Consider the following 27,770-nt stretch of genomic DNA (forward strand, 5'->3'; position numbering starts at 1 on the left):
ATGATGATCCGCTGTTATACTATAGAGTTTTGGCGACAAGATAGTCAGTTAGATCCGCTTTGGATTGTCATGGAATTTGAACCTGCTCTTTGGGATGTGTTTGGTGTTAGTGTCATGTCTGGGTTAGGGTTAGGGTTAGGGTTAATACTGACTGAATACAAGTTTTTCCTTGTTTTCGTTTATTTCTGGTTGCACTCTTCCTGTATGTGTCGAAAACGAGGATTTCATCATAATCTCATCATAATCTCATCATAATCTCATCAGTGCCTTTGGTGTCAGAGTGAATTCATGGTTTCCTGTGGCCTCTTTCTGGTTGATGCCTAAGCTTAATCTGGAAAGTGCTATCAGCCTTGCAAACAGGTCTTTGGTCTCCTTCAGATCCACAGTATTGCCTCTGAGTTTCATTGTAATCTTCTTGCTCCCAGAAAGGGACATCTTGTTCTTTTTCTGCACAGGGGCCCAGAGGTTGACGTCTCCATTGATCCGCTCTGACACATAATCCTTATACAACTTCTGACCAGTGATGTCAACATCCAAGATGTGTGGTACATACTCATCTGGGATGTAGGCATTAGTGATTACATTGTACAGTTTGTCCCCTTTAGGTAATTGTCGTGGGATGATCTTCCCTAACTGGCAACTTCTTCAGCCATCCTCACAGTCACGTGTGAAACCTCTGGGGGTAGTTTCAAGGCTCCAACCTGCGTCAAGGGACGGCTTTCAGACAGCAGTGAGTTATATTCTGCCCAGCCTGGAATCTTGCTGGAAGTTTCTTGGGGTTTCATTCTGGATAAAGCAGATACACCAACCTATCCAAGCTGTGTCAGCTGATAGGATCTTGAGATCCTCTGCCTGGTAGCAAACTGTTCTAGCCTCTTGGTAGGCTGTGGTTTTGGCTTGTCACGGTGAACATGTCTACATGGTAGGGTGTAAATGATAGACTCTTTGCATCACCCATCATCAAAGGTTCTGCAAGAGGTTCTTTAGAAGGATCAACTTTCTGGTACACTGCAGTGATGGTTCTATGAGTGATTCCTTTCCCATCAAGAGTGTGTTATCTACTGAGAAAAACACAAAAGTCCCAAAAGAATAGTGGAACATAATATCCTTGGGATGCTCTGGTGTTTTCTACAACAGCATTTGCCAAATCAGTTTCCATGATGTGAAACAGTGTAGCCATGAGTATTGAGAAGATCTATCAGCTTCTTGTTGCATGTGTCATGGTGGATAATAAGAGGGTTCTTTCGTGCACCATGTGACTTGAATGATGCTGAGTCACTGCTTGGCGTGTACTTTACCTGTTCATTAGATTATTATTAGGCTTACCGTTAGTGTTACTTTGTTGTTTTTTTACTGTTTCCAGCAGGCACAACCGTTATCCAATGGATTAAGGTGTATAATTCAGCTGGAACATCATAATTACTAGATACCTGCATGACATTTTTCTCCTTGGGCTCTGCTTGCAATGATTTCCCTTATCACCTGTGCTGCTTTGTAGATTGTCTTTATGCTGTTCTCCTCCTCTTGAGGCATTAACAATGTCCTTTTCACGTGCATCTGGGGAGTAGAGGGTTGCTAGCTTCCTTATGTTTGGTCAAACAGACTTTGGTCGGCAAATAAGTGTGGATCCTTTCTTTCAGCCATTTTCTACTGAATGCAGGTACATGACTCTCAAAAATTTCTGAACCAAGTATATTGACATAAGTGGTTTCAATGTCGTCTATCCCAAGGTACGCTTTGGTTTTTGTTTCCACATCAATAAGATTTATCAGCTCAAGCAAACTTGACATCTGTGGAAAGGGTTCTTTGGCAGTTTTGCTAGTGTTAGTATATGGAAGAGCATTGAACATTTTTGGTCCAGCAAGCTTTGTGATAATAAGACAATACCTGGTGATATTCAGGTGTTCAGCTTAGACTTCAGTGCAGGATTATGGGACCTTTCCACAGATCTTTGAGAATTTTACCTACATTCGCAGTCCTGATCTGGTACCGTTGTTGGTCATTGTCATGTTGGTAGAAGAAGCACTCTTCCTTATCCAGTGAACTTGTATGTGATTGTGTGAATGGCAATGCAGAACCAGATCTAGAGGGGCCTGAAACAGTCTCTTCTGTGCTTCCTCTTTTCTGGTCAGGCTTTTTGGCAGTGTAGTATCCTGTAGCTAAAGCGTGTGCATTGCGATTGCACGTTGTATTTCAACTTTGTTTGTTGCCCTCGAATGATATGAGCGATGCCAGACCGCCCTCTCTTCACACATTGTTTCTGGTGTGCAGTTCTGCAGTCTCCCTTGGACTTGGACATAGTCCCGATCATTCAAATTGGCCCTCTCTAGAATTACCTGCAGTACGAGCCCATAAGACTTTAATAAAGGATGTTGCACCAGGCCTTATTTCTTTTTATCATCAGACTGCCAGAGAATGCAATGCTTGCAGATAATGGACTCCTTGGTTTGACATGCATCCTCTCTTTCTTGTGACTCATCACTCACGCTTAACCTATAAACACAGAGAGCATTACAGTAATGATGGCTTAGTTAGCAGTATCAGAAATATGCAAGTATGTTGTTGAAATATGTAACATATTTTTTTAGATAAAAATGAAGATAATGCTTACATGTACATGTATCAGATGCTGTGTAAAACTATCTTCTTAAGGGATCGCACTATGTTGTGTGGTCCACAACAAATATCAGGAGAATATCAGAACTCTGAGAAAAAAAGTCATTATAGTAACGTTAGCCAGCTTAGTTAGCTTAGTTAGCAATATAAATAAATGTACAAATATATAACTTACTTTCTAAGATAAAATTAAAGATAATATTTACTTAGCAATATAAATAAATGTGCAAATATATAACTTACTTTCTAAGATAAAATTAAAGATAATATTTACTATATATGTTTCAGAATCTCAGTAAAACAATTTCAGTAGACAGTATGCCTATGTTATGCGCTCGAAACGCCACTGCAAATGAAACCCTTGCAAGTATACAGTACACAACGTGTAGAGTACAGTTTTTGATTCAGTCCTAGCAAATTTTGGATGTGTGTGTCTTTGTAATAATTTCTGCAATAAGTATCACTCAGAGTTTGATTATTTTGAATCCACGTATGAAAACTTGGTGTAGCAATACAAAAACTACAATTTCTTAAAGTATCAGAAGTAAATTAAAAATTTGAATTATTGATATAAAAGCAAGATTCTTTAGGAACAGTTGGAATATGAATTTATAAATGATATATAAGTACTGGAATTTAGGTTGAGCAGTTAAAATCAGTGTTCCAGTTTATTTAGAGGCCGGGATATTACAAAACGTACATTTTACAATTACCAGTTTGTAAATTCCAAAATGGCTGCCATATACACATCTGCGCAAAACATTGATTTTCTGATTCCTTAAACAATAACCTTTTCAAAATTGTATATTTTTGCAAATCTTCAAAAACTTCTCACAAAAGTTAAAATCAAGACAGGGAACTTGACTAATGTAACAATTTTTTTTTTTTTAAAACAGAGATGTTATTTTATTTTAATGTAAGTTGTTCTATTATTCTCATGGTCTAATATTTGATTGTTTACAAAAATATAGCAAAACTTAAAATATTTTTTAATGTCTTAATTTCATAAATATATTTCTGTTTCTTTTTGTTAGGTGTTATGGACAGTAATTCTGCAAAATCACCACAACAAGGTATGTCATTAAATGGAATTTTAATAATCATATTTTCCCCACACAAAATAAACGAATCTAATATATAAACAATGAAGCTGTCGAAAATCATGTGCAAATAAGAAGCAACGGTATATTTGCATATCGGTTTAAAGTGTCTCAAATCACGCGAATTTAACAACAATATTGTCTAAATGTTGTTAATATTACCCGCCTCAGTCAGGAGCACAATCAACACGGGGTTTTAAAAGCATTTATGAAAATCGCTTACATGCAATTCTGTTTATTTCTTACCTCAAGATGAACAAAAAGGAAAACATAAAGGTGTCGACCTGATTTTAGTAATTATGAAGTGATTTCTCCCTGGAAGTCAGAGAGAGTTGCAACCTTGGTTGAAGTGAGTGTCCGTAATGATGAAGGTCTGAACAGAGCTGAAAGGGAGAAGCAGACCAAATATCAAGGTCTCATGTATGATATGAAAAAAAACTGGAATCTTAAGGAGATATCAATCATACCAGTTATCATAGGTGCAATAGGGCTTATGAAGAAGAACTTGAAGTCCTACCTAACTAATATTCCTGGTGAACCATGTGCAAAAGACATCCAGACAATTGCACTTAAGGGAACAACGAGGATACTAAAAAGAGCTCTTGGTTGGTTTCCTTAAAAAGCAAAGTAATGTTAATACTACCCTCTTCAGTCAGAAGCACAATCAACATGAGGTTTTAAAAGCATTTATGAAAATCGCTTACATTCAACTCTGTTTATTTCTTACCTCGAGATGGACAAAAAGGAAAGCATATAAATGTGTGTCGACTCGATTTTAGTTAATATGAAATGATTCCTTCCTGGAAAATTTGGAAAATAAAAGGGTCGTTATGTCTTTAGGAAAGAAATAGATAAAAAAGGGAAAAATATTAACATAATTTCGGGATGGCGGCCGTAAAAACTTCATTAATAATGAATCAGAAGAGCAAAAAAATTTAATATGAACTTAAATAAAAAAGAGAAAAAATTAACATTTCAAGATGGCGGCCGTAAATGACTCAGAAGAGCCCTTATACATTTAAATATAAATAATTTAACATGTAATTATCCCTTGTTGTATCTTATAGAAAATCTCGATAAAGTGGGAAATAGGAAAGCATGTTAATTAGAATAAGGTAAGAAAACAAAGTTTTCTGATTTGCGAAGGATGAAAAAATTGTGAACTTTTCACTTTTTATGAATAACGTAAATTCACCTTTCTATTAAAAAATAACATAAATTCACCTTTCTATTAAAACATTACGTAAATTCACCTTTCTATTAAAACATTACGTAAATTAACCTTTCTATAAAAAATATCGTAGATTCACCTTTCTATTAAAAAAAATAACATAAATTCACCTTTCTATTAAAAAATAGCGTAAATTCACCTTTCTATTAAAAATAACGTAAATTTACCTTTCTATTAAAAACATAACGTAAATTCACCTTCTATTAAAAAAAATGACGGAAATTCACCTTTCTATTAAAACATTACGTAAATTCACCTTTCTATTAAAACATTACGTAAATTCACCTTTCTATAAAAAAATAACGTAGATTCACCTTTCTATTAAAAAAACTAAACATAAATTCACCTTTCTATTAAAAAATAACGTTAATTTACCTTTCTATTAAAAAATAACGTAAATTCACCTTTCTATTAAAAAATAACGTAAATTCACCTTTCTATTAAAAAAATAACATAAATTCACCTTCTATCAAAACATTACGTAAATTCACCTTTCTATTAAAAAAACCGTTAATTCACCTTTCTATTTAAAAACATTACGTAATTAACCTTTCTATTAACAAAATAATGTAAATACACCTTTCTATTAAAAAATAACGTAAATTAACCTTTCTATTAAAAAAATAACGTAAATTCACCTTTCTATTAAAGAAATGACGTAAATTCACCTTTCTATTAAAAAATAACGTAAATTCACCTTTCTATTAAAAAATAACGTAAATTCACCTTTCTATTAAAAAATAACGTAAATTAACCTTTCTATTAAAAAAATAACGTAAATTCACCTTTCTATTAAAGAATAACATAAATTCACATTTCTATTAAAAAAAATACCATAAATTCACATTTCTATTAAAAAATAACGTAAATTCACATTTCTATTAAAAAAATAACGTAAATTCACCTTTGTATTAAAAAATAATGTAAATTTACCTTTCTATTAAAAAATAACGTAAATTTACCTTCTATTAAAAAATAACATAAATTCACTTTTCTATTAAAAAATAACGTAAATTCACCTTTCTATTAAAAAAATAACGTAAATTCACCTTTCTATGAAAAAATTACGTAAATTTACCTTTCTATTAAAAAATAACGTAAATTTACCTTTCTATTAAAAAATGACATAAATTCACTTTTCTATTAAAAAAATAACGTAAATTCACCTTTCTATTAAAAAATTACGTAAATTCACCTTTGTATTAAAAAATAACGTAAATTCACCCTTCTATTAAAAAATAACGTAAATTCACCTTTCTATTAAAAAAATAACGTAAATACACCTTCTATTAAAAAATAACGTAAATTCACCTTTCTATTATAAAAATAACGTAAACTCACCTTTCTATTAAAAAATAACGTAAATTCACCTTTCTATTAAAAAAACAACCGTTAATTCACCTTTCTATTAAAAAATAACGTAAATTCACCTTCTATTAAAAAATGACGTAAATTCGCCTTTCTATTAAAGAATTAACGTAAATTCACCTTTCTATTTAAAAAAATAACGTAAATTCACTTTTGTATTAAAAAAATAACGTAAATTCACTTTTCTATTAAAAAAATAACGTAAATCGTCTTTCTATATAAAAAAATTACGTAAATTCACCTTTCTATTAAAAACTAACGTAAATTCTATTAAAAAAAATGTTGCCACTTGGTCATACCCGAAAGAAGTATTTCCAGAGAAAAAAACAACTCAAAATTAATTATATTAATGTCAATATCTCTGTAGGAGTAAATAGCAAAATTGCCCAGACAGAATAAATAATGATATGAGAGATAGGTTGCTATTTGGGTCTGACTTTGAAAAGTTGATTGATTTCTTTTTATATGTAAGATTATGATTATTATTCTTATTAAACAAGTAATTTTCACACACGTTATCTAGCCATATCAAGTGGTGTTCTCGAGAATCTTATTGACAACAAGTCTTCCAATATTTCCAGCATTTGTAGCCACTATCGAGAAAATTTGTCATTTTGTCGTCAAACAACATCTGCTTATTATTGTTTGCTGATTAAAACATTGGCATTTTCGGGAATTTAAATGACAATGTCTGATTAAGTCCAGATTTTCCGTCTCTAGCCAGAATTTCATTAATTATGTTCAACAATAACTTGTTTATATTGGACTTGAAGTCGATTCAACGTACAAATATTTTATTCCCCCAAGTTTCACAGAAAAATATTTTTTTCTGTGAATGTTTTACAAGGGTCAATCAGAGCTCGGACTTCCGTCGAGAACTTACCATGAACATAACAATAACGCTATCGCCATCGCTGTCATCTCTTTTTCTAAGGTTATAATTGAAAGTACAGCTTTTGGATTCGACCAGCTCAACACAACGGTCGATAATCTTAACGTCCTCTGGGGGATCGAATTTCAATCACACCTCTGAAATGCAACCAACACAGAAAATGCCCTTGCTCGTGCACCCACTAAACTGTTCGTCTATGAAAGGCTGAATGTTAACTCATAATCGATTATTTAATGTTTCTTAAAATATATATAAAAACGAGCGGTGCAAATTTTTTTTTTTCTTTTTGCATGGTTGTCACCACTTATCAATGCCCGGAAGCCACTCAGGGATAAGGGTACGTTAGTGTGGAGATTTAATGAAGCGTTTACTTAAGGGGGCGGTTCATCATGAATTTGTTTACGTTGGACTTGAAGACATCCAGGTTGTAGTCAGGTGGGAAGCAGGCAGACGGAACAGAGTTCCATAGGCGTGCAGTTCTAAGAAAGAAGGATCTTTCGACCTTGACAACAGCATCGCAAAGTAATTGGCCGCAATATTTATTTTAATTCCATTACGTTCGCATATACATCGTTAAATATTGGTGTGTAAAAGAAAAATATTATTCTTTCAGTATGTGGAGACAAAATGGCTGACATTGCTTAAGTAATTGACGCTTCGCCAATTATCTTGACACAGGATTTCAAAAAGGGAATAGACTTCTTAAAAGATTTTACTCAACATTTTACGATTGATTCAAATTATATCTGCATCGCTGCCATCCCTTTTTCTAGCATAGTATTTAAGGACACAGCGTTTATATTCAACGAATTCATTACAATGACCAACACTATTGCAGCCTTTGGGAAGATTGAGAGGTCTTGTAGTTATTACCAACAAAGCAGATGCCCTCGCTTATATACGGAATATTTTCGTCAATAAGACCCGGAAGAATGTCAAGAAAATTGTCAACTTGCTTACCGATAGCAAATCGAATAATACTGAAAGAACAATAGCTGAAGCAGTAAAACTAAAACAAATCGGTGTCATAATCACTCTCATAGGTGTTGGGAGTCAGGTCAATCAGCAAGAATTACAGGCTATTGCAAGCAGCGACCAGAATATTATGGGACTCGACAGTTACAACGATTTGAAAAATTCCATGCCAATACTTCGTTTAATTACCTGCCAAAGTAAGTTTCTTTTCCGCTACACAAACACACACACGCACACACACACATATACACACACATATACATATAAGTAGTTTACATTCCAAAGCCAAAAATGTTTATATTTTTCGTTTTAATATTTTTTGTCTTATACGTGTTTCGTTGTGTGGCGTACGAAACTAAACAACTCATCAGAGACAGTTAATATTTTCTTCAGAAAACGAGCAGTTCCAAAGTTTATATATATATATATATATATATATATATATATATATATATATATATATATCATAATAAAGCCAATTTTCTATTTCTTATTCTTATGCTCAATATTTACAGCAATGATTTCAAAATTAAAAATGTATGACTCAGGTGCCACTATCTCTTTAACGGTATTCGTTACAATTTCACCTAATGGCACATAAATATCAATAATTTAAAAATTAACACACTTAAATCTATTAACGTATATTTGCGCATGTGTAATATTTACAAATTAGGTCGAGTTAAGCCTAATAAGTTCCAATTTTTAAATTTGAACTCCTTGGCAGCCCTTTTCTACGGCTAAAAATAAAATCGAATTTGTTCCATAGGTTCGAAGTCTGTAGACTAATAATTGACAGAGTAGTTTGGTACAGACACACACATACACACACATAGATAATGACATCTGTATCTTGTTATTTGTGATAGCTGCACAAATACAAAATGCTGATAAAAATAAAATATAAAAATTCATTTTTATTTTTAAAAAAAATTAAATATACATATGAAATAAATATAAAATAAAATAAAAATCACGATTGTAGACTGTGTTTAGGGTAATTGGAATTTGTTGTTGTTGTTGTTGTTGTTGCTGCTGCTGCTGCTGCTGCTGCTGCTGCAGCAGCAGACCATCTACTAGTTGTTTAGTTGTGTATAAATCCCAAGAGCGATAGGAGCCGCCTATCACGTCCGAAAATGACACAATGTTCAACGAGCGAGACTGGAGATGCGCCGCTGTACAACTCTGGTGCAATCAGGTGACGGCTGACAGATCCTGGATGTGACAGCAGAACTCGGCGCCGGCCCACAAGTCCAAAGAGACCCAGGCTTGGCTTCAGAAGGAGTGCTACGACTTTGTACCCTTCTCCCACTAGCCCACCCTTCTCCCCCGACCTGAACCCACTGGACTACTTCATTTGATCATACGTCGAGAAGATCACCAACATAGCCTCCCACAACACCGAAGTCAGCCTGATAGCCGCCATCCGCCAAGTATTCACCGGGTTCCCACCGGCGCTTGTGGAAAAGGTATGCTCACAGTTCCGGACCCGATTGAGGCTGAAGACATCTACATAGATTAGATAGTTCTGCTACATAATCAAGTTACCTGAATTGATCTTTTCAATAAAAGTTTTTTTGTTTTCTTTAAGCCGTAGTGTTGTTTTCTTTAGGGCGACAACTTTATCGTTCCACACTGTATAATTTCTGTAACAAATCATGTTTTTTTTTTCGTATTCAGCGATACCTACTATTATACGGCAATCTATCGCACCAGTTTTAAACCAACGTGAGTATATCTCTCTATTTTTAATATGTGTGTTCGTAAAAGCATTATTTCTAAATTCTTTCTATAATTTTTTTCTTATATGATTGAGCATATATGTTACTTCGACGGTATAAGACGTTTGAACAAAATGACAGCAAAAATTATAATTTTTATTTTCTCCCAATATACTAATAATAAGAACGCATGTACGGACTATTCTTTGTGCAACAGCTAAACACAACGTTACGCATCCGTTTTCTAAATGTTACATTGGCATGAACATTATGGGCACTTTTTTATAGCACAGTAAAACAGTTGACGTTACTCACCTCGTACCCAGACAATACTCTCACACGAAAAATGCTATGTGCACTTTCTTACAAGAACGTCAAACAACGTTGCTCCTGCTTTTGATATGATTATTGTTTCATCCTAACGACACATCCACAGCAAACATTTTGTATAGGTTACTTTTTAAAACCCGTAAACAAAGTCGACTCGTGTTGTTGGAAGCGAATACACCAATATTATGGATTCATATTTATAAACCGATAAACGTAATCTTCGTTGTCTTTAGCACAAAAAATTGCACACAAAAATATTATAGACTCTTCTTTATACAACACATCCATTGCGCGGTTTCTTTATGTAAACGTGTTCGTGTCAGGATTAAACTTACGCCAAAACCTTTTTGTTTATACATAACAAAAGGTCTTTATGTAAAATAAGATAAGTGAGATAATACAAGTTATTTATTTTGTTATAAAAGTAAACTTAACAGTAGCATTGAACATTGATATTTTTCTTATATCAAACATACCTCAAAACAATATTTTGTTTAATTTTTCTTATCAATTTAGTTCGTACATGGTTGTTTGCACATATTCATATATATAAAGAGATACAGTTATAAAAAAAAATCAGCAAAACGTTTCTAAAACGCAGATTGCTACAAAACGTTAAATTTTCCCAAATGTCTTTATGCAAAGTAAAATTCCTTTTTTTTCTCCAGAATGTAGAGACAAACCAGTTGACATCGCTTTCATAATCGACTCTTCCGCGAGTATCTATGCAACTGATTTCGAGAAAGGAACCGATTTCTTGCAGAAATTTATAGAACTTTTTTCGATTAGTCCAAATAATGTCCGCATCGCTGCTCTCGCATTTGGTCGTGTGGTCATTGAGGACACTGCTTTTGGCTTCACGAAATTCAATACAAAGGCCAGTACTGTTGCAGGCATTAAGAACATCAGGTTTCGAGGAGATCTTGGAGACGAAACAAACACCGGAATCGCCCTCCATTATGCCCGCATCAACTTCTTCATCCATGCAAGACCGAATGTAAGAAAAATAATGATCATATTAACCGATGGACGTTCGACCAATGCACAAGATACTATCACTAAAGCGCAACTTCTAAAACAAGAAGGAGTCGAGATCATTGTGATAGGCGTTGGTAATAATGTCAACGAAAATGAACTAAGGGCCATTGCCAGCAACGACGGGAATGTTGTAAGGGAGCAAAGTTATGACGATCTGAAAGCTACAACAGGGAAACTTGTGTTTAGCACCTGCAAAAGTAAGTTGCAGCTCAATTTTATTAATTTTGTGAAAAGCGTTCATTGTTATAAGAGAAATTCAATTTTCACTGCCAACAGTTATATTGTTGATACTTTCTATGATAATTAATATATATTTTTCCGTTTTATTTTACTTCATTCAAAGTTCTCAGAAACCAAGGAACCCAGTACCTGGGGCTAACACTTGAACTCTATATGAGATACATAGATGTTCGGATGTTCCATTAAATTTCTTTATCTCTCAAACACTGAGTGTTTAAGGGAGAAAGAAATTAAGAACATAACCATTTTCATATGTTGTTGTCGTATCTTGTTCAGTTTTGGTCTTTTCGTCTTGCTGGATTTTAGGATAAGAATTTATCTAGTCTAGTGGAATATCTAGTTTCGTGCTATTACTTGAGGTAACATCACTTGCAGAAGTTGCATTATTCCTCATAACAGTTATTGTGGGTTAGCCATAGGAAGGAGATTTTATTTGAGCTGCGAATACTATGTGATTTTGAATATTTGGTCAGGGTTTACTTCTATAGAAAAAGTAACCTTATGCCAGTTTGTTCTGACAACCCCCTGTACAAAGAGACATTAGATGAGAACAATGGGAATAACATTCCGACGAAATAAGGAAAGAAAAAAAGGAAAAAACAAGTTATGTGCTCATCAACGTTTCGTCTTTATTTCATCCAGGAGAAGTCTCGCAATTAAAATGAAACATTGATGAACGCATAACTTGGTTTGTTCTTTTTTAATTTCTCTCTCTCTCTCTCTCTCTCTCTCTCTCTCTCTCTCTCTCTCTCTCTCTCACACACACACACACACACTATCTCTCTCTATATATATATATATATATATATATATATATATATATATATAGAGAGAGAGAGAGAGAGAAAGAAAGCGAGATACATAGATAGATATAGATATATATATTAGTGTGTTTGTATAAGTATTTTAAGTCCAGTAATAAATATTAGCAATGCCACAAATTAAATGGAAGTAGAAAAGAATAGCTAACGAAACAATATGTAGAATAAATCGTAAAAATAGAAAACAAGCCATTTTATAGCCTGATCCAAGGGTCACATGTTTACTCGTTGATATAAAAACAATCACAAAGGGGAAGAATTTTTGCAGCTGTTTCTCCAAACCAGGAGTTATTGAAGGATTATCTAGTTTTATGAAACCAACAAGTGGAGAAAGTTTGGATAAAAGTATGGATGTAATGGTTTGCATGATTTAACATGGAATCACCAAATACTTTGTTTATTGATGTGCATAGATTTTAAGTCAGTGATAGGGATTAGCCACCTTACAACAAAAAATGCTAGTTTTATTTTGGTGTCTTAAACTCACCCACTTCTTTTTATGCGGGATGAGGAGACTATATTTAAAAAAAAATTTTTGTCAATTATTTCACTGTTTATTGCCAATTTTAATAAAATGAATATCGCTTCCGAAACATTCGTACTCAATTTGATTTTGTTTTTTATCCTTTTGAAACTGATTCATAATTCACAATTATTAATTTTTATACTTAATATATTTATATATACATATATACGTATATATATATATACGTGTATATATATATATATATATATGTTGTGTAAATATACGCATATATTGTAACTAATGTTCATCTAATGTTCATTTAATTTTATTTATAAAAACCTTACATATGTATTAAGATTTTTTTTTAATATTTGGTTTTAGTTCGATCAATACATTTTAATTGTATATATATATATATATATATATATATATATATATATTGATTTTATATATTGATTAATTGATTGATTGATTGATTGGTTTTACGGCATATCAACCTATGTGGTCATTTAATGCCGGAGTCCTTTTTTTTAACTATTTTTTATTGGGGGGGACTTTTCCAGCCTTTCCTCCCTTTTTTTATAAAATCGAACTAAGAAATTAAATGTTGTATTTATATATGGATGTGTATATTTGGATGACTTTAAATTTCCTTAAATTTTCTTATATAAATTTACTTTCCTTAGGTATGCTAGAATATTTGTTGAGTTGACCTTTTCAAAAAGGTCCTCCATATTGCTTTCTGTATAATATAATTTTCTAGTTGGGGCGAGGTCATCACACCCAACTAGGATATGTTTTATGTGGGTGTCTCCTGGCATGGGATACACTCTGGCGCCGTTTCTCCATTTAGTATATAAGAATGAGTAAAGTTGGTGTGTCCTATGCGCAGCCGAGTCAGTATCACATCTTCTTTTATATATATGTATATATATATTAGTTTTATATATATATATATATATATATATATATATGTATATATATATATTGATTTTATATATATGTATATATATATTAGTTATATATATATATATATATATATATATATATATATATATATATATATATATATATATATATATATATATGAAAATTTTCCGGGGGTACAGAATTTTAAAACGGCTAAATACAGACCAAAAATCACAATGAATTTAAAAAATAAAAAATGAAAATAAAGGTTAGCTAACCGGGTTTTGTTCCTCACTTATAAAAGTTAAATCTAGGAAAATACGATTTAAAACAAAAAAAAAAGTCATGAATATGGCGGGAGTAGGAAAAAAAAAACAGAAAAAATTACATAGAGACAAAATTAAGTCCAATAAGATTTTCTTTTTGCTTGCAAAGAGAAAGTCTCAAAGACTTAATAAAAAGAGTCTCTAAAATTTCCAAATGATAGGGAGAGTGCGACTTACTAAGGATCGTAAACATGTCAGCACTGAAATCCGTGGCACACGCAAGGTTATTTAAAAGATGTATATATATATATATATATATATATATATATATATATATATATATATATATATATATATATATATATATATATTTTCTCCATGATAAAATCATTGTTTAAGTGCAATTTAAAAGTGTGAGGTTAGTAAGCCAATTCAACGCTGATTTTTTTTAATAAACAAATTTATATGTTTATAAATCGAACTTTTCGACGTAATGACGTCTTCACAAGGAGAGCCTTTTTTTAACCTCAATAAGGATCGACATGAGATTATCTGCCTTCCATCGCTGACATTTAAGGGTGTACAATGTTTGTTTTTCTACAATTAGACGCTCCCAAATATATTTAGACTGTATAATAATTTATCATTATTCTTAACATATTTATTTATTTTTTCATTTAACTTGATTATTCATAGTGTTATCCATTGGAGTTTCGTCTTTTTACAAATGCAAAAATGATCATCGCAAAAGATTTCAGCTTTGTTTTATGCTTTTGATTTGAGTGATCCATTCATGCTATACGTTGCCAAATGATTTTGATTAAATATTTGATTTGTTCTCAGGAATATATCGAAACCTAAGATGAATTTTTTAGAAGTGTTGCTTCAATAAAATAAATATCTGTTCTTTTTTCCTAGATGAGATGATCGGTCCATCTAAAAGTTCACCGAAGGCAGGTATGTCATCAACTGCAATTTTAAAATTATCAAACATTCCAGAAAAAAATGTGCACATATATAAATATAGTAACATATTTCATCTAATTTCTATGAAGAGTTAATAATAAAAAATTTGGCAGTGGATTAAGTGTATCTTTGATTAAAATGTTTTTTGATTAAATGTATCTTTGATTAAAATATTCTTTGATTAAATGTTTTTAACATTAAAATGTTTGTTTGAATTTTCTTTCTCGTGATTTAATATTTGACTTTAGATTTAAAATATAACAAACCATAGTGTGTATCTTTATTTGATACATTTCTTTCGTTTTTTTTTTGTTGTTTTTTTGTTTTGTTTTGTTTTTAGCAAATGTTTATTATCCGAGTTGTACCGTGTAATCGCGCAAAATGTGTAATTTTACACGTTGACCGTTAATCGCGTTTAGAAGGAATTTATTAAAATCACACATTAACGAGTATGACTATATTTACTAGAACTTTGGTTTGACACAATTTTCGAAGGTGGAGAATGAGAAGAAAATCATCACACTTGCGTTTCGAACTTTATTTTATTTTATTTATTTATTTATTTTTACACGGTGGTCACCACTTATCAAGGCCCGGAAGCCACTCGGGGATAAGCGTTATTGTGTGTACAGTACGTTAATGTTGAGATTTGATAAAGTGTCTACTTAAGGTTCATCAGGAATTTGTTTATGTTGGACTTGAAGACATCCAAGTTGTAGTCAAATGGGAAACAGACAGACGGAACAGAGTTCCACAGTCGTGCACTTCTATGACAGAAGCTTTGCTCATGGAATCTACGTTTTGGTTTTGGCACACATAAAGAGTGGGGAAAATTTTTGACAGTGGTTTCAGTTAGACGGGTGTTTATCGTAAAAGATCAGCGAGGGATTGGAGCTCAGACGAGCATCTGCCATGGAAGTAACGATATAACAAATACAGGCTCTCAACGTCTCTCCTGTGAAAAGGGCATCCCCCACTAAGCCACGAAGTCTATTTTGTACTCTGTCAAGGCAGGATAGAGTGTTTTTAGCAGCTCCTGCCCAGGTGCGGCAATAGTACTCCATCCTTGGACGTACTTGGCTTTTATATAAGTAGAGAATTGCATCAGCAGTGAGATATCTTCTGGAGCGGTAGAATGATTCCGCCATTTTTCCAGCGACCTTGGCAATAGACTTGATGTACGTGTTCCATTTCAGGTCAGGAGTAAACGTCAATCCCAGAAGCTTATCAAAGCATGAAGCTTCCTCTAGTCGAGCGCCATCCATTTCAATTGATGCCAGATGGGGATCAGTGCGTTGATGTTTACATCATGTCGACGAATGATTTAAGTATATGTTTTAGGACATCATTGATGTAGATCAAGAAGAGAGTTGGGCCCAGGATGGGCCCCTGAGGGACTCCAGCATTTATACTGAGGGCCTCTGATTTCTGCCCATCAACCACTACTCTTATGAGCCTATCAGAGAGAATTTTTTATGATCGGGAAAATATTTCCAGTTATACCGTAGCTGGAAATCTTGTGAAGTAGGTCCTTATTCCATACTTTATCGAAGGCTTTTGATATGTCAAGAGCAATTGCCCTAGCAAGGAAGCCTTTGTCAAGAGATTCGCTAATCCTATGAGATATAACCGTTAGCACATGTGCTGTATATCTAGCAGAACGGAAACCATATTGTATGTCACTAAGAAGGTTATTTCTGCTGAGGGGGTTGACTACTACTCTATTTAATATGGATTCCAGCAACTTATGACACACGAGAGACTTATTGGTCTGTACTGAGAGAGGGATCACTTATCACCTGAATTCTTAAATACAGAGCATACTGATGATGAGGTTTTCCAGGATGTTGGGAAGCACTTCTCTTTAAGGCAACGCTTAATCAGTTTGGAAAGTATGGAGGCAAATTCTGGTTGAAGCTTTTTCAGCACTATAATCGAAATGCCGTCAGGGCCAATTGCTTAATTAGCTTGGCGACCTCACGCACAGATATGTGTATGTTGCATAGCGTGTTGTCTGTTATAGGAGGAAATACAGAGAGTTGATGGCCTTCATCGTGTAGGGTAGAATTAGCTGCAAAGTTCTTGGCAAATAGTTTGGCCTTGTCTGATGCTGACGAGATGACCTCAGGTCCATTGCTGATGGTTGGGATAGAACGCACGCTTCTGTTCAGAATCCTGTTTGCTATTTGCCAAAACTGGTGGGAACCAAGCCGCTGTTCAGCAACTTTGGATTTAACGGACTGAGCATATAGCTCTCTTGCATTTTTTATTACTCTTTTACAGTGGTTACTGGCAGTCCTGAAAGCAGCTTTAGTCTCAGTACATCTATTACATTGGTAGCTATGGAAAAAGTGATTTCTGTGCGCGATGGCAGCAGCACATTCAGAGGAGAACCATGGCTGGCTGTTTCTTTTAGATGGTATGAATCGGTCTAAGCCTACAACTAACCATTTGGTCAGGTCTGATACTATAGAGGATACACCCTTTTTAAACATGGAATGTAGGGGTAGATCAGATATAAATGTACGGAAGCTATCCCAGTTAGCCGTAGAGTATCGATATACGGTACGGTGGAGACTTATTGCATTTCGTATTTATCTTAACTGATACAACCGAGTGGTCGGAAGATCCGAGAGGAGACAGAACGGAACATGAACATAGCTCAGGGGAAGTTGTGAGAAAAAGGTCTAGAAGGCTTGCGTACTGACCGGAAATATCGGGCACACGGGTGGGTTCGTGAACAATCTGGGTGAGGTCATAGGCAATGCCGATATCATGACAGAACCTTCCCTCATCATCTGTCTTGTTCGAGTGGGTTAACCATTCCACATTGTGGACATTGAAGTCACCACAAATGTGGATATTAGCCGAAGGATGAGCAGACAGGATGTGATCAATTTTCTCAGATATGCTCTTATAGATAATAACTCCGCTTTTGTGGGGGCGATAGAGGGCAAATATAAATGCGGTGGTGTAAGCAAGTACAACTCGGAAGCACATATAAGGTAAATTAGGGTCTTTTTATTTTATTTACACTCAAAAAACAAAAATATGACCACTAGAAATAGAAATGATGACCACTAGAAAATATGACCACTAGAAAGAGATATGATCTAAATGCTAATAACAATAGCAATAACACAAACACTAACACTAATAACCCAAGAATTAATGTATACTTTCCATAAAAATCATTTTTTTTCTTATTCCAGCGATTAATGTTATGCGTTTTATCGCCCCAGTGACAAACAAACGTGAGTATATATGTTCGTTGGAATATACGTATTTGTAAAAGCGTTATTTCTAAATTTATTCTGTAATTAGTATTTCTTATATGATTGTTCACACATGTTACTTCAATGGTATCAGACGTTTGAACAAAATAAGTAGATAAGAAGGTGGATTAGAAATCAGCCACTTTGTAACTACAATAGTTAACGAATGTCCCTTGGAAGGTAACTGTCTCATTTCTAGCATATCATATTAATTTGTGGTCATTGATAATAATAGAGCCAGAACAAACGTAGGGTCTACAGTGTGTCGGCTCAAGGACAGATTTTGTAAACATATAGCATCATTTAAAAACCCTATTGTAAAGAATAAGAAAAGCTAAACTAATGTAGAATTCCTATTATAAAAAATCATTTTTTTTTCTTATTTCAGCGATTAATGTATTACCTTCTATCGCACCAGTACTAAACAAACGTGAGTATATATGTCCATTAAAATATGTCTTTGTAAAAGTAGTATTTCTAAATTATTTCTTTAATTAGTTTTTCTTATATGACCATTACGTTATATAGCGGAGTGAGTGTCTATAAACTGTGTCTATTTAACTTATTTCATTTAACCCGTTTATATATATATATATATATATATATATATATATATATATATATATATATATATATATATTAAATCTTATTTACACTCAAAGAACAAAAATATGGCCACTAGAAATAGAAATTATCTAAATGCTAATAACAATAGCAATAACACAATATTTAACTTATTTTATTTAATACGTTTATATATACAGGGTGACAAAAAAAAACAGGCCCCAAATCTAATTAGGCCCCGTTTCTTAGTGTTTTGTTCGAATGAAATGAAACTTTGGTCATAACTAGTTTATTATATTCAAAACATCACATCAAAACAGTAGGGTCTTTGGCCTTTTTTTTTTTCTCCGTTCTACAGCATATGTTCTAGATGGCCTCTTTTTGGGGGGTTACCCTGTATGTATATATATATATATATATATATATATATATATATATATATATATATAGTCTCTCTGTGTGTGTGTGTGTGTGTGTGTGTGTGTGTGTGTGTGTGTGTGTGTGTGTGTGTGTGTGTGTGTGTGTGTGTGTGTGTGTGTGATGTCTAATAATTAAAATGTTCTATTGCTTATGTATGGGCATTTTACATATAGTGAAACACTTCATTAACATTTAGTTTGTGTAGTGCACAGGCAAAAAAATATACCTCTCTCTGTTGTGTCTTCGTTTCTTCTCATTATTCAAGTTCTTCTCCCTTCCAAATCAAACAAAAATAGAGTTTTATTCTTAGCTTCCCATCGGAGCTGCAAGATGTTGTATTTTTTTATTTATGCTAACGTAGCGTTTCTCCCAGCTTCCAGAACGCGGAGATGTAATCATTCGTGCTAACTTGTTCTGTTTTTTCCTCTTACACCAAACTCTTACACCAAACTCTTACACCAAGCTCTTACACCAAACTCTTACAAAGCTATATCGTTATGTTATTAACTCGAAGTCACCAAGGCACAAATCAGATGATCTACCTTCGTCACATATTTTGTTTATTTTCCAACGTTTGTTTTCACCGAGTTAACAATTTTTGGAGCTATTTTAATATAAATAATTTTATCTGTAAATATTTATTTCGCTTTGATAACATTCTTTCTGACATTATATTTTTACAAATATCAATAACGATCCTAATAATAATAATCGTCCAGCTAACTTGGCGTTACCCGGTCAATATCTAACATATACGTTACTTAGACAGTTTAAGAGGTTTGAACAAAATGGCTGCATAAGTTATAATTTATATTTTTGTCTGATATTCATACTAATACTAATAATACACGTTTGGACTATTCTTTAAGGAGCAGAAAAGTAATTAACCTTGCTCATCTCTTATGTATGCGTTACATCGACACGAAAAGTATAGGATCTTCTTTATAGAAGAGTAAAACAATTGCCAATGGTAAGAGACAATGTTTTGGCGCGAAAATATCTTATAATACAAAAAGAACAGATGACGTTATTTATGTCGCACTCAGGCGGTACTCTGACACTAAAAACGCTATGGAACTTAAGAGAACCGTTAAACAACGTTGCGCACGCTGTTGATGCAACTGATACTCCATTGTGCCGACACATTGACAGTAAAAATTTTATATAGGTTGCTTATTGTTAGCAGCTAATATGCCAATGTTATGGAGTAAAAGAATCAACGTGACACGCAGTGTGCCTTAGTATCAGATATAACTAGCTTAATTAGTATCAGATATAACTAGCTTAATTATCTATAAGTGTTGAAAGACTCCGAATGAACACCATTACAAACCGGGGCATTAACAAGGGTATGACTGTTATAGTTTGAACGGAGATATTTTATAATTAGCTGGTTGGGCTATTCAGAGCCAAAGATGGCTTACAAACAATTGCTTTTGTTGACACTGAGGTTCAGATTTAACGCCTACCTTATGGAATAATCTATAGTATTGGTAGTTGACAAATGGTTGCTTATCATTAGGGCTGTGACAACAGCATATTCTTTTCATTGTTTTCCCTCTTGAGTATATATCCGTTAATGTCTTATATGTTTTTATATAAACTGATGTGGTTCTTGGTTGATTGACTGTGTCTTACTGTGTCGGATATATACTTGAGAGTCAAAAGAATGAAAAGAATATGCTGTTGTCACTGCCCTACTTATCATATACTATGATTACCATCAATTATTTGAACATAGGTTTTAACAAATATGGACAGATTATGTAATGGCCGGGCTTTCCTACTAAATTGAACCCGTCCGAGAAGACTGAGTTCTAGTGGAAGCCAAAGACCGAGCAAAGATGGCCTGCAAAGATGATATTCTTGCTGCAGACTGAAACGTTTTATGTTTTTGAAAGGAATCACCACTTATCAATATCACTCGAATATAAGGTTTTATGTGTGCATTAGTCATTGAGATAACAAACCCTAGTAAATAACGAGACTGGTGTGTTTCACCCTATAATAGATGACGGAATAATCACGCGAAAATAACAAATCAACAGTTGTTTAGGTTTATCATTGTAATCGTTATTGGTGTTTGTAAAAGTAGAATGTTATTGGACTGGAAAACGATTACATTATAGTAAGCTAGAAAGCAAGCAAACGGAACAGAATTACACAGGTGAGCAGTTTTAGGAAAAAGCTTTGTAAATTTGTTTCAAGACTAAAGATCTATTTGGACTTATTTAATACTGGCCTAGGGGTCCGGTGTTTGGAGGTGTGCGTTGAGCAAAAAGAAAGGTGGTAGTAGGCAGGCAGGCTCGAGCCCGTATCGTAAAGGAGGAAAAGGACGAACAATAAGAAATACGTGACGTCTTTGCCGATGCGTCCATCGCCAAACCGGAAGTGGCGAAGGTTTCAATTAAGTCTAGTTAATCGAAAAGAGGGGATGACTTTCGAAAATATTGGCGAAAAAGCAACCTCTCCTTGTAGAAAAGTGCCCAACTGAGGGTGAAGAAATTCATGTTTTTAGCCAATTCTTCGATATTTGTCATTCGAAAGGTCAAGCTTCAAAGCGATAACAATCTCGTGAAAATCCGTCGCCTTTTTTTAAGTTTTAGGCAGACATACATACATACATGATGATTGCAATGTCTTGTCAGACGAGAGCCACTCCCTCAGTTACTAAAAGTCCATGTGCCCGAAGATTACTTTTTAGCCCTGCTAGCAACTTGTACACCCTCAAGCAGACATGACACTGAAAACGTTCACTGATTTGTATGAAACTAACAGCAGCGGAACCTGTATCATCGTGGGCTTTCATGTGATTAACAAAACCTGCCTTCGACAATAGAGCCCGATCACACACCTTATAGATCCAGAGATCTCCATGGTTGGGCGACAAGTTTGGCATTTCCTACATGCTCTCTTAAGCTTCGCTCGGTCTATTTTGGCTGCTTCAAAGTGTTCTGCACCCCTGTATATCAGTATCCTCCACTGCTTGCGATCATACGCTAGTGGCTCCCAACTGTCAACAAGAATATGAAAGCTCACCAGACTCTCCTTGATGCTATCACGAAAACGTTTTTTGGGCTTGTGCTGGGGTGTTTTTCCAAGAAAGAGCTCACCATAGAACAACTGTTTTGGGAGTCGATAGTCTTCAAGCGGGATGAGATGACCCACCCAACGCATCTGGTTCTTAATAACAATGGTAGCAATACTGCTTGTTTTGGCCTTTTTTAAGACATGTGTCTCAGGGACAAAGCTATACCACTTTAAACCAAGAATGTGTCTAAGGCGGTGCTGATGGAACCTCTCGAGCAATTCTATATGTGACCGGTACAAGGTCCAAGTTTCAGATGCGTAGAGTAGGGATGGTACCACACATGCTTGATATACTGAATTTTTAGTTGTCAGAGTTAGATCACCAGACTCTATCTTGTTACCTTCCAAAAGCATCTGATGCTTTGCTGATTCTCTGTCTTATTTTCGCATAAAGAGTGCCATCATTTGATAAGGTACTCCTAAGGTAGACAAAAAATTTTACGACTTCAAGACGCTTTCCATAGACGAAGATATCAGGTTCCACATACAGATCATCGGGAGCGGGAGTATACATGACTTTAGTTTTCATAATGCTAACTGTCAGTCTGAAGCAGGTACAAGCATTTGTAAAGAGATTCATCACTAGTTGCATATCTACTGGGGATTGTGTTACCAGGTCAGCATCATCAGCATACAACAGTTCCCTAACAAGTCCATCACAAACAAGTGTTTTGGCATGGAATCTTTTGAGGTTGAACACCTTTCCAGTCGTTTGTAATCTAATATAAACACCCATATCGCAATCGTGGGAACTATACCAGAGCACAGCAGTCAGATAGAGCGAAAACAATGTTGGTGCAGCTATATCACCCTGTTTCACACCATTATCAATAGGGAATTCTTCCGAAAGCCGACCATTGAAGTTGACGCGACCTTTCATACTACGATGAAGTTGCTTGAACTTGTCTGTAAAAGCAGGTGTACAGCCAAATTTTCCAGCACTTTCCAGAGAGCCTCACGGTTGACTGTGTCAAACGCCTTGGTTAAGTTCACAAACACCTGGCAAAGAGGCATACGCTGCTCAATACATTTTTCCAAAAGCTGTCTAGATGAAAACGCCATATCCATAGTTCCTCGTCCACCTCTAAAACCAGACTGGGATTCCGGAAGGATATCTGGACATACATGCTTTTCCAATCAGTTTAGCAAGAGCCGTGTAAATACCTTTCCAACCGAGATACCTCGATAATTTCCACAATCAGACCTTGTACCCTTTCCTTTGTACAACATAACCAAGACGGCATCTACCCAATCTTGACCAACCGGGTAACCCTGCCATACTGACAGTATCAAATAGTGGACCACGCAATGTACATTGACACCACCATGTATCAGCAGCTCAACAGGGATGCTATCCAGCCCAGGGGCTTTGTTCGAGTTTATCTGTTTAATGCAGTAAACTGTTTCCACAAGAGTCGGTTCAACATCAAGTTCCGGACATTGGGGGATACTTTCTATTGCAGCAACATCAACATTGGATGGTTTATGAAAAAGATCACGAAAGTGTTCATGCCATCGATGCATAATTTCATCTGAGGTTTTCAGCAAGGTTTTCCCATCCTTCGCCAAGAGTGGTGTAGTTGAAGAGGATTTCGGACCATAAGCCTGATGAAGCAAAGTGTAGAATGTCTTGACATCTCTATGATCGTAGGCAGTCTTTATGTCCCTGAAGAGGTCAGACCACCATTTGTTTTTTTGTTTTTTTATTTGGCGCACACAACACTAAACCTCACTCCGCACAGAAGAGAAGTGGGCAGCGAGCGCTGGCTTGTTCAGAGGTGAAGAGTTGAGAAGTTTCAAATAAGCTTTTCCGCTTTCTATCAATTTGAGGGCTAATTTGATTGAAATTATCAGCAAACCAATCTCTATGTCTGGGAACCTTCAATCCAAGAGCTTCAACACCTTTTTGGTATATTGTATTTCTTGCTGTCTCCCAAGCACAATCTGAGAAATCCACCTGGTTGAAAGCATATTTCAAGGAACTTCGTACGACTGGATCCTTCAATTTGGAAACATCAATACGTTTAGGCACTTTGACACCATTGAAACGGCTTTTTTTTGCGAACTGTAATTTTCAGTTTAGCTCTGACCATTAAATGATCAGTGCCACAATCAGCACCACGCATTACTCTAACTTTGCAAAAAATTCCAAGATCACCACGTCTGCACAGTATGCAATCAAGCAAATGGCCATGTTTAGATTTGGGATGGAACCAGGTCTCCTTGTTTTACTGGTGGGAAAAAGTGTTGGTGATAACAAGATTTAGTTCACTGCAGATATGGAGAAGCAGCATACCATTTGAATTGATTCTGCCAATGCTATGTGAACCCAACGGAGACTAAGTTTCATTGTCTGATCCAACCCGCGCATTTAAGTCACCAAGAACCACCAAACTCTCAGCACTTGGCAAACTGGTGATAACAGATCTATCAATAAAACGAAGTGATATGATCTTCAGACGAAGTAAGAGTCGGCGCATAGACAGAAAGAACATTCATGTAACGACCAGCAGCAAGAGGTATTCTCAATGTCATTGCACGGTCATTTATGCCTACTGGCTGTTCGATCTTGTCAATTAAGGAGTTCTTAACTGCAAAACCAACACCAGCCTCATACCTCTCCTTTTCAGCTCTACCAGACCAGAAGATCGTGTAGCCCAACTCATGCTCAACCAGTTGATCCTCACCTGCGAAACATGTCTCAGAGAATGCAGCAATGTCTATATTGTATCTTTGCAATTCCTTAGTCAAAATTGCAGTCTTCCGTTCTAGTCTTTTACCATTGTCAATAAAAGTTCTCACATTCCAGCAACAGTTTAGCATAATATCTTCTTTTCCTGTTAATATGGACAGCCATCGCCAACCGACTTTTTTTTGACAAATGTCTGAGGAAGTATCTGTACAAAGATGCTATTACAGAGCTTTAGCGTTGTACGACAGCTAGTCTCTCTCTCTCTCTCTCTCTCTCTCTCTCTCTCTCTCTCTCTCTCTCTCTCTCTCTCTCTCTCTCTCTCTCTCTCTCTCGCTCTCTCTCTCTCTCGGTTCAAAATGTTGATATCCAGCAACAAGCAAGAGCAAGATAGCCAGCAACAAATCAAACTGCAGACCAGCTTAAAGCGGGTACTGGTTTTCCGCTTTTTGGTTTTTTAAATCAGAAATTTGCTTCTCCTAGAGAGGGTGCCTTGACAATGGCTTTCTGGAGCCCTCTCCACCCCAGATAAAACAAATCCAGCACATGCAACATGTAAAACAAAGCAGTCATGAATCTCGGCGTTAATTTTTGAATTAAGAGAAGCGTTTAAAAACGGTAGAATTCCTTAATGATCATGACGACAGTGTTGATGTTTATAATTAATGCATACATACGTACACACATTAAAACAGAAAGGTGAGATTTATATTACAGATAAGTGAGATAATACAAGTTATTTATTTTGTTATAAAAGTAAACTTAACAGTAACATTGAACATTGATATTTTTCTTATATAAAACATACATCAAATCAATATTTTGTTTAATTTTTCTTATCAATTTAGTTCGTACACGGTTGTTTGCACATATTCATATATAAAGAGATACAGTTATAAAAAAAATTCAGCAAAACGTTTCTAAAACGCAGATTGCTACAAAACGTTAAATTTCCCCAAATGTCTTTATGCAAAGTAAAATTCCTTTTTTTCTCTCCAGAATGTAGAGACAAACCAGTTGACATCGCTTTCATAATCGACTCTTCCGCGAGTATCTATCCAACTGATTTCGAGAAAGGAACCGATTTCTTGCAGAAATTTATAGAACTTTTTTCGATTAGTCCAAATAATGTCCGCATCGCTGCCCTCGCATTTGGTCGTGTGGTCATTGAGGACACTGCTTTTGGCTTCACGAAATTCAATACAAAGGCCAGTACTGTTGCAGGCATTAAGAACATCAGGTTTCGAGGAGATCTTGGAGACGAAACAAACACCGGAATCGCCCTCCATTATGCCCGCATCAACTTTTTCATCCATGCAAGACCGAATGTAAGAAAAATAATGATCATATTAACCGATGGACGTTCGACCAATGCACAAGATACTATCACCAAAGCGCAACTTCTAAAACAGGAAGGAGTCGAGATCATTGTGATAGGCGTTGGTAATAATGTCAACGAAAATGAACTAAGGGCCATTGCCAGCAACGATGGGAGTGTTGTAAGAGAACAAAGTTATGACGATCTGAAAGCTACAACAGGGAAACTTGTGTTTAGCACCTGCAAAAGTAAGTGGCAGCTCAATTTTATTAATTTTGTGAAAAGCGTTCATTTTTATAAGAGAAATTAAATTCTTATTGCTAACAGAGTTATATTGTTGATACTTATGACGTCACTAAAAATGGTTCTCCTCAGTGCCAAAGTTTCATATATTTTTTGTTTATCTTATCTTTATTTGTTTCATTTAACTTAAATTTGTGAATAGATGTATGCATGCATATACTTTTTTTGTATACATATATATATGTAGAGAAAATAAAAAAGGAACAAACCGTATTATGTGTTCACCAACGTTTCGTCTTTATTTCGAGACTTCCTCTGGGTGAATGAGATTAAGAAACCAAAAAATATACCAGTCCATACTGGTATATTTTTTGGTTTCTTAATCTAATTCACCCAGAGGAAGTCTCGAAATAAAGACGAAACGTTGGTGAACACATAATACGGTTTGTTCCTTTTTTATTTTCTCTATTTTGTCGGAATACTATTTCCATTATTTTCATCATATATATATGTGTGTGTGTGTGTGTGTTTATGTATATGTATGTGTTTATGTATGTGTTTATATGTATGTATGTGTGTATGTATATATATGTAAGTATACTAATGACTGTCTTCAGTGTCATGTCTGCTTGAGTGTGTGCAAGTCGCAGGCAGGAGTATAAAGTTATATCTGGGCACTTAAACTTTTGGTGACTGATGCTCTCGTCTGATAAGATGTTGCAATCATCATATGTATATATATATATATATATGTGTGTGCGTATGTATGCATATATATATATATATATAATGTGTATAAATCTTTTCATCTAATCTATCACTAGGATTATCATAACTCGCACATATGATATCAAGAGTTCGATTGCAACTATAATATTTTAACTGTGAAACGTGCCCGGTAAAATGTTTGAAATAAATTATAACGTGTTTAACTTTGTAATAAATTTAATAATGAACGCTATTAAAATTTAATAGAAATTAAACCGGTAATCCACAAAACGCAGATCTCTAATTGTACCTGACTTTTTCTAATGTTTTTTAAGTCTTCTGTTCATGCATAACTTTGAAAATGATTGACTTGCATCAAGCAACAAACTTTTTGTTATAAAAATTCGCCTTTACATTTTTGAATTTAAATTAAAAAAATACATATACATATTTGTAACGTTGTCGCTTGGACGGAGCACTAGTGCCTCTCGCCGTATCTAGTCCCGGCAGATTCAGCCCTCAGA

The 27,770-nt window shown here is 34.7% G+C and overlaps 1 protein-coding gene across 1 annotated transcript in view; it reads left to right on the forward strand.

The window, feature by feature from the left end:
* The first annotated feature begins 2,221 nt into the window (after window positions 1-2,221).
* Window positions 2,222-27,770, forward strand: part of LOC145268382 (collagen alpha-6(VI) chain-like) — a 69,333-nt gene continuing 43,784 nt past the window's right edge. The window contains exons 1-6 of the mRNA XM_080123939.1: window positions 2,222-2,341; window positions 3,651-3,689; window positions 8,046-8,379; window positions 10,902-11,468; window positions 14,892-14,930; window positions 25,977-26,543. Coding sequence (XP_079980065.1) covers window positions 2,222-2,341; window positions 3,651-3,689; window positions 8,046-8,379; window positions 10,902-11,468; window positions 14,892-14,930; window positions 25,977-26,543 — 1,666 coding nt within the window. The remainder of the gene's footprint in view (window positions 2,342-3,650; window positions 3,690-8,045; window positions 8,380-10,901; window positions 11,469-14,891; window positions 14,931-25,976; window positions 26,544-27,770) is intronic.

Source organism: Euprymna scolopes, chromosome 43 (genome assembly GCF_053919585.1).
Source record: "Euprymna scolopes isolate OS-2025 chromosome 43, ASM5391958v1, whole genome shotgun sequence".
Classification (NCBI taxonomy): Eukaryota; Metazoa; Mollusca; class Cephalopoda; order Sepiida; family Sepiolidae; genus Euprymna; species Euprymna scolopes.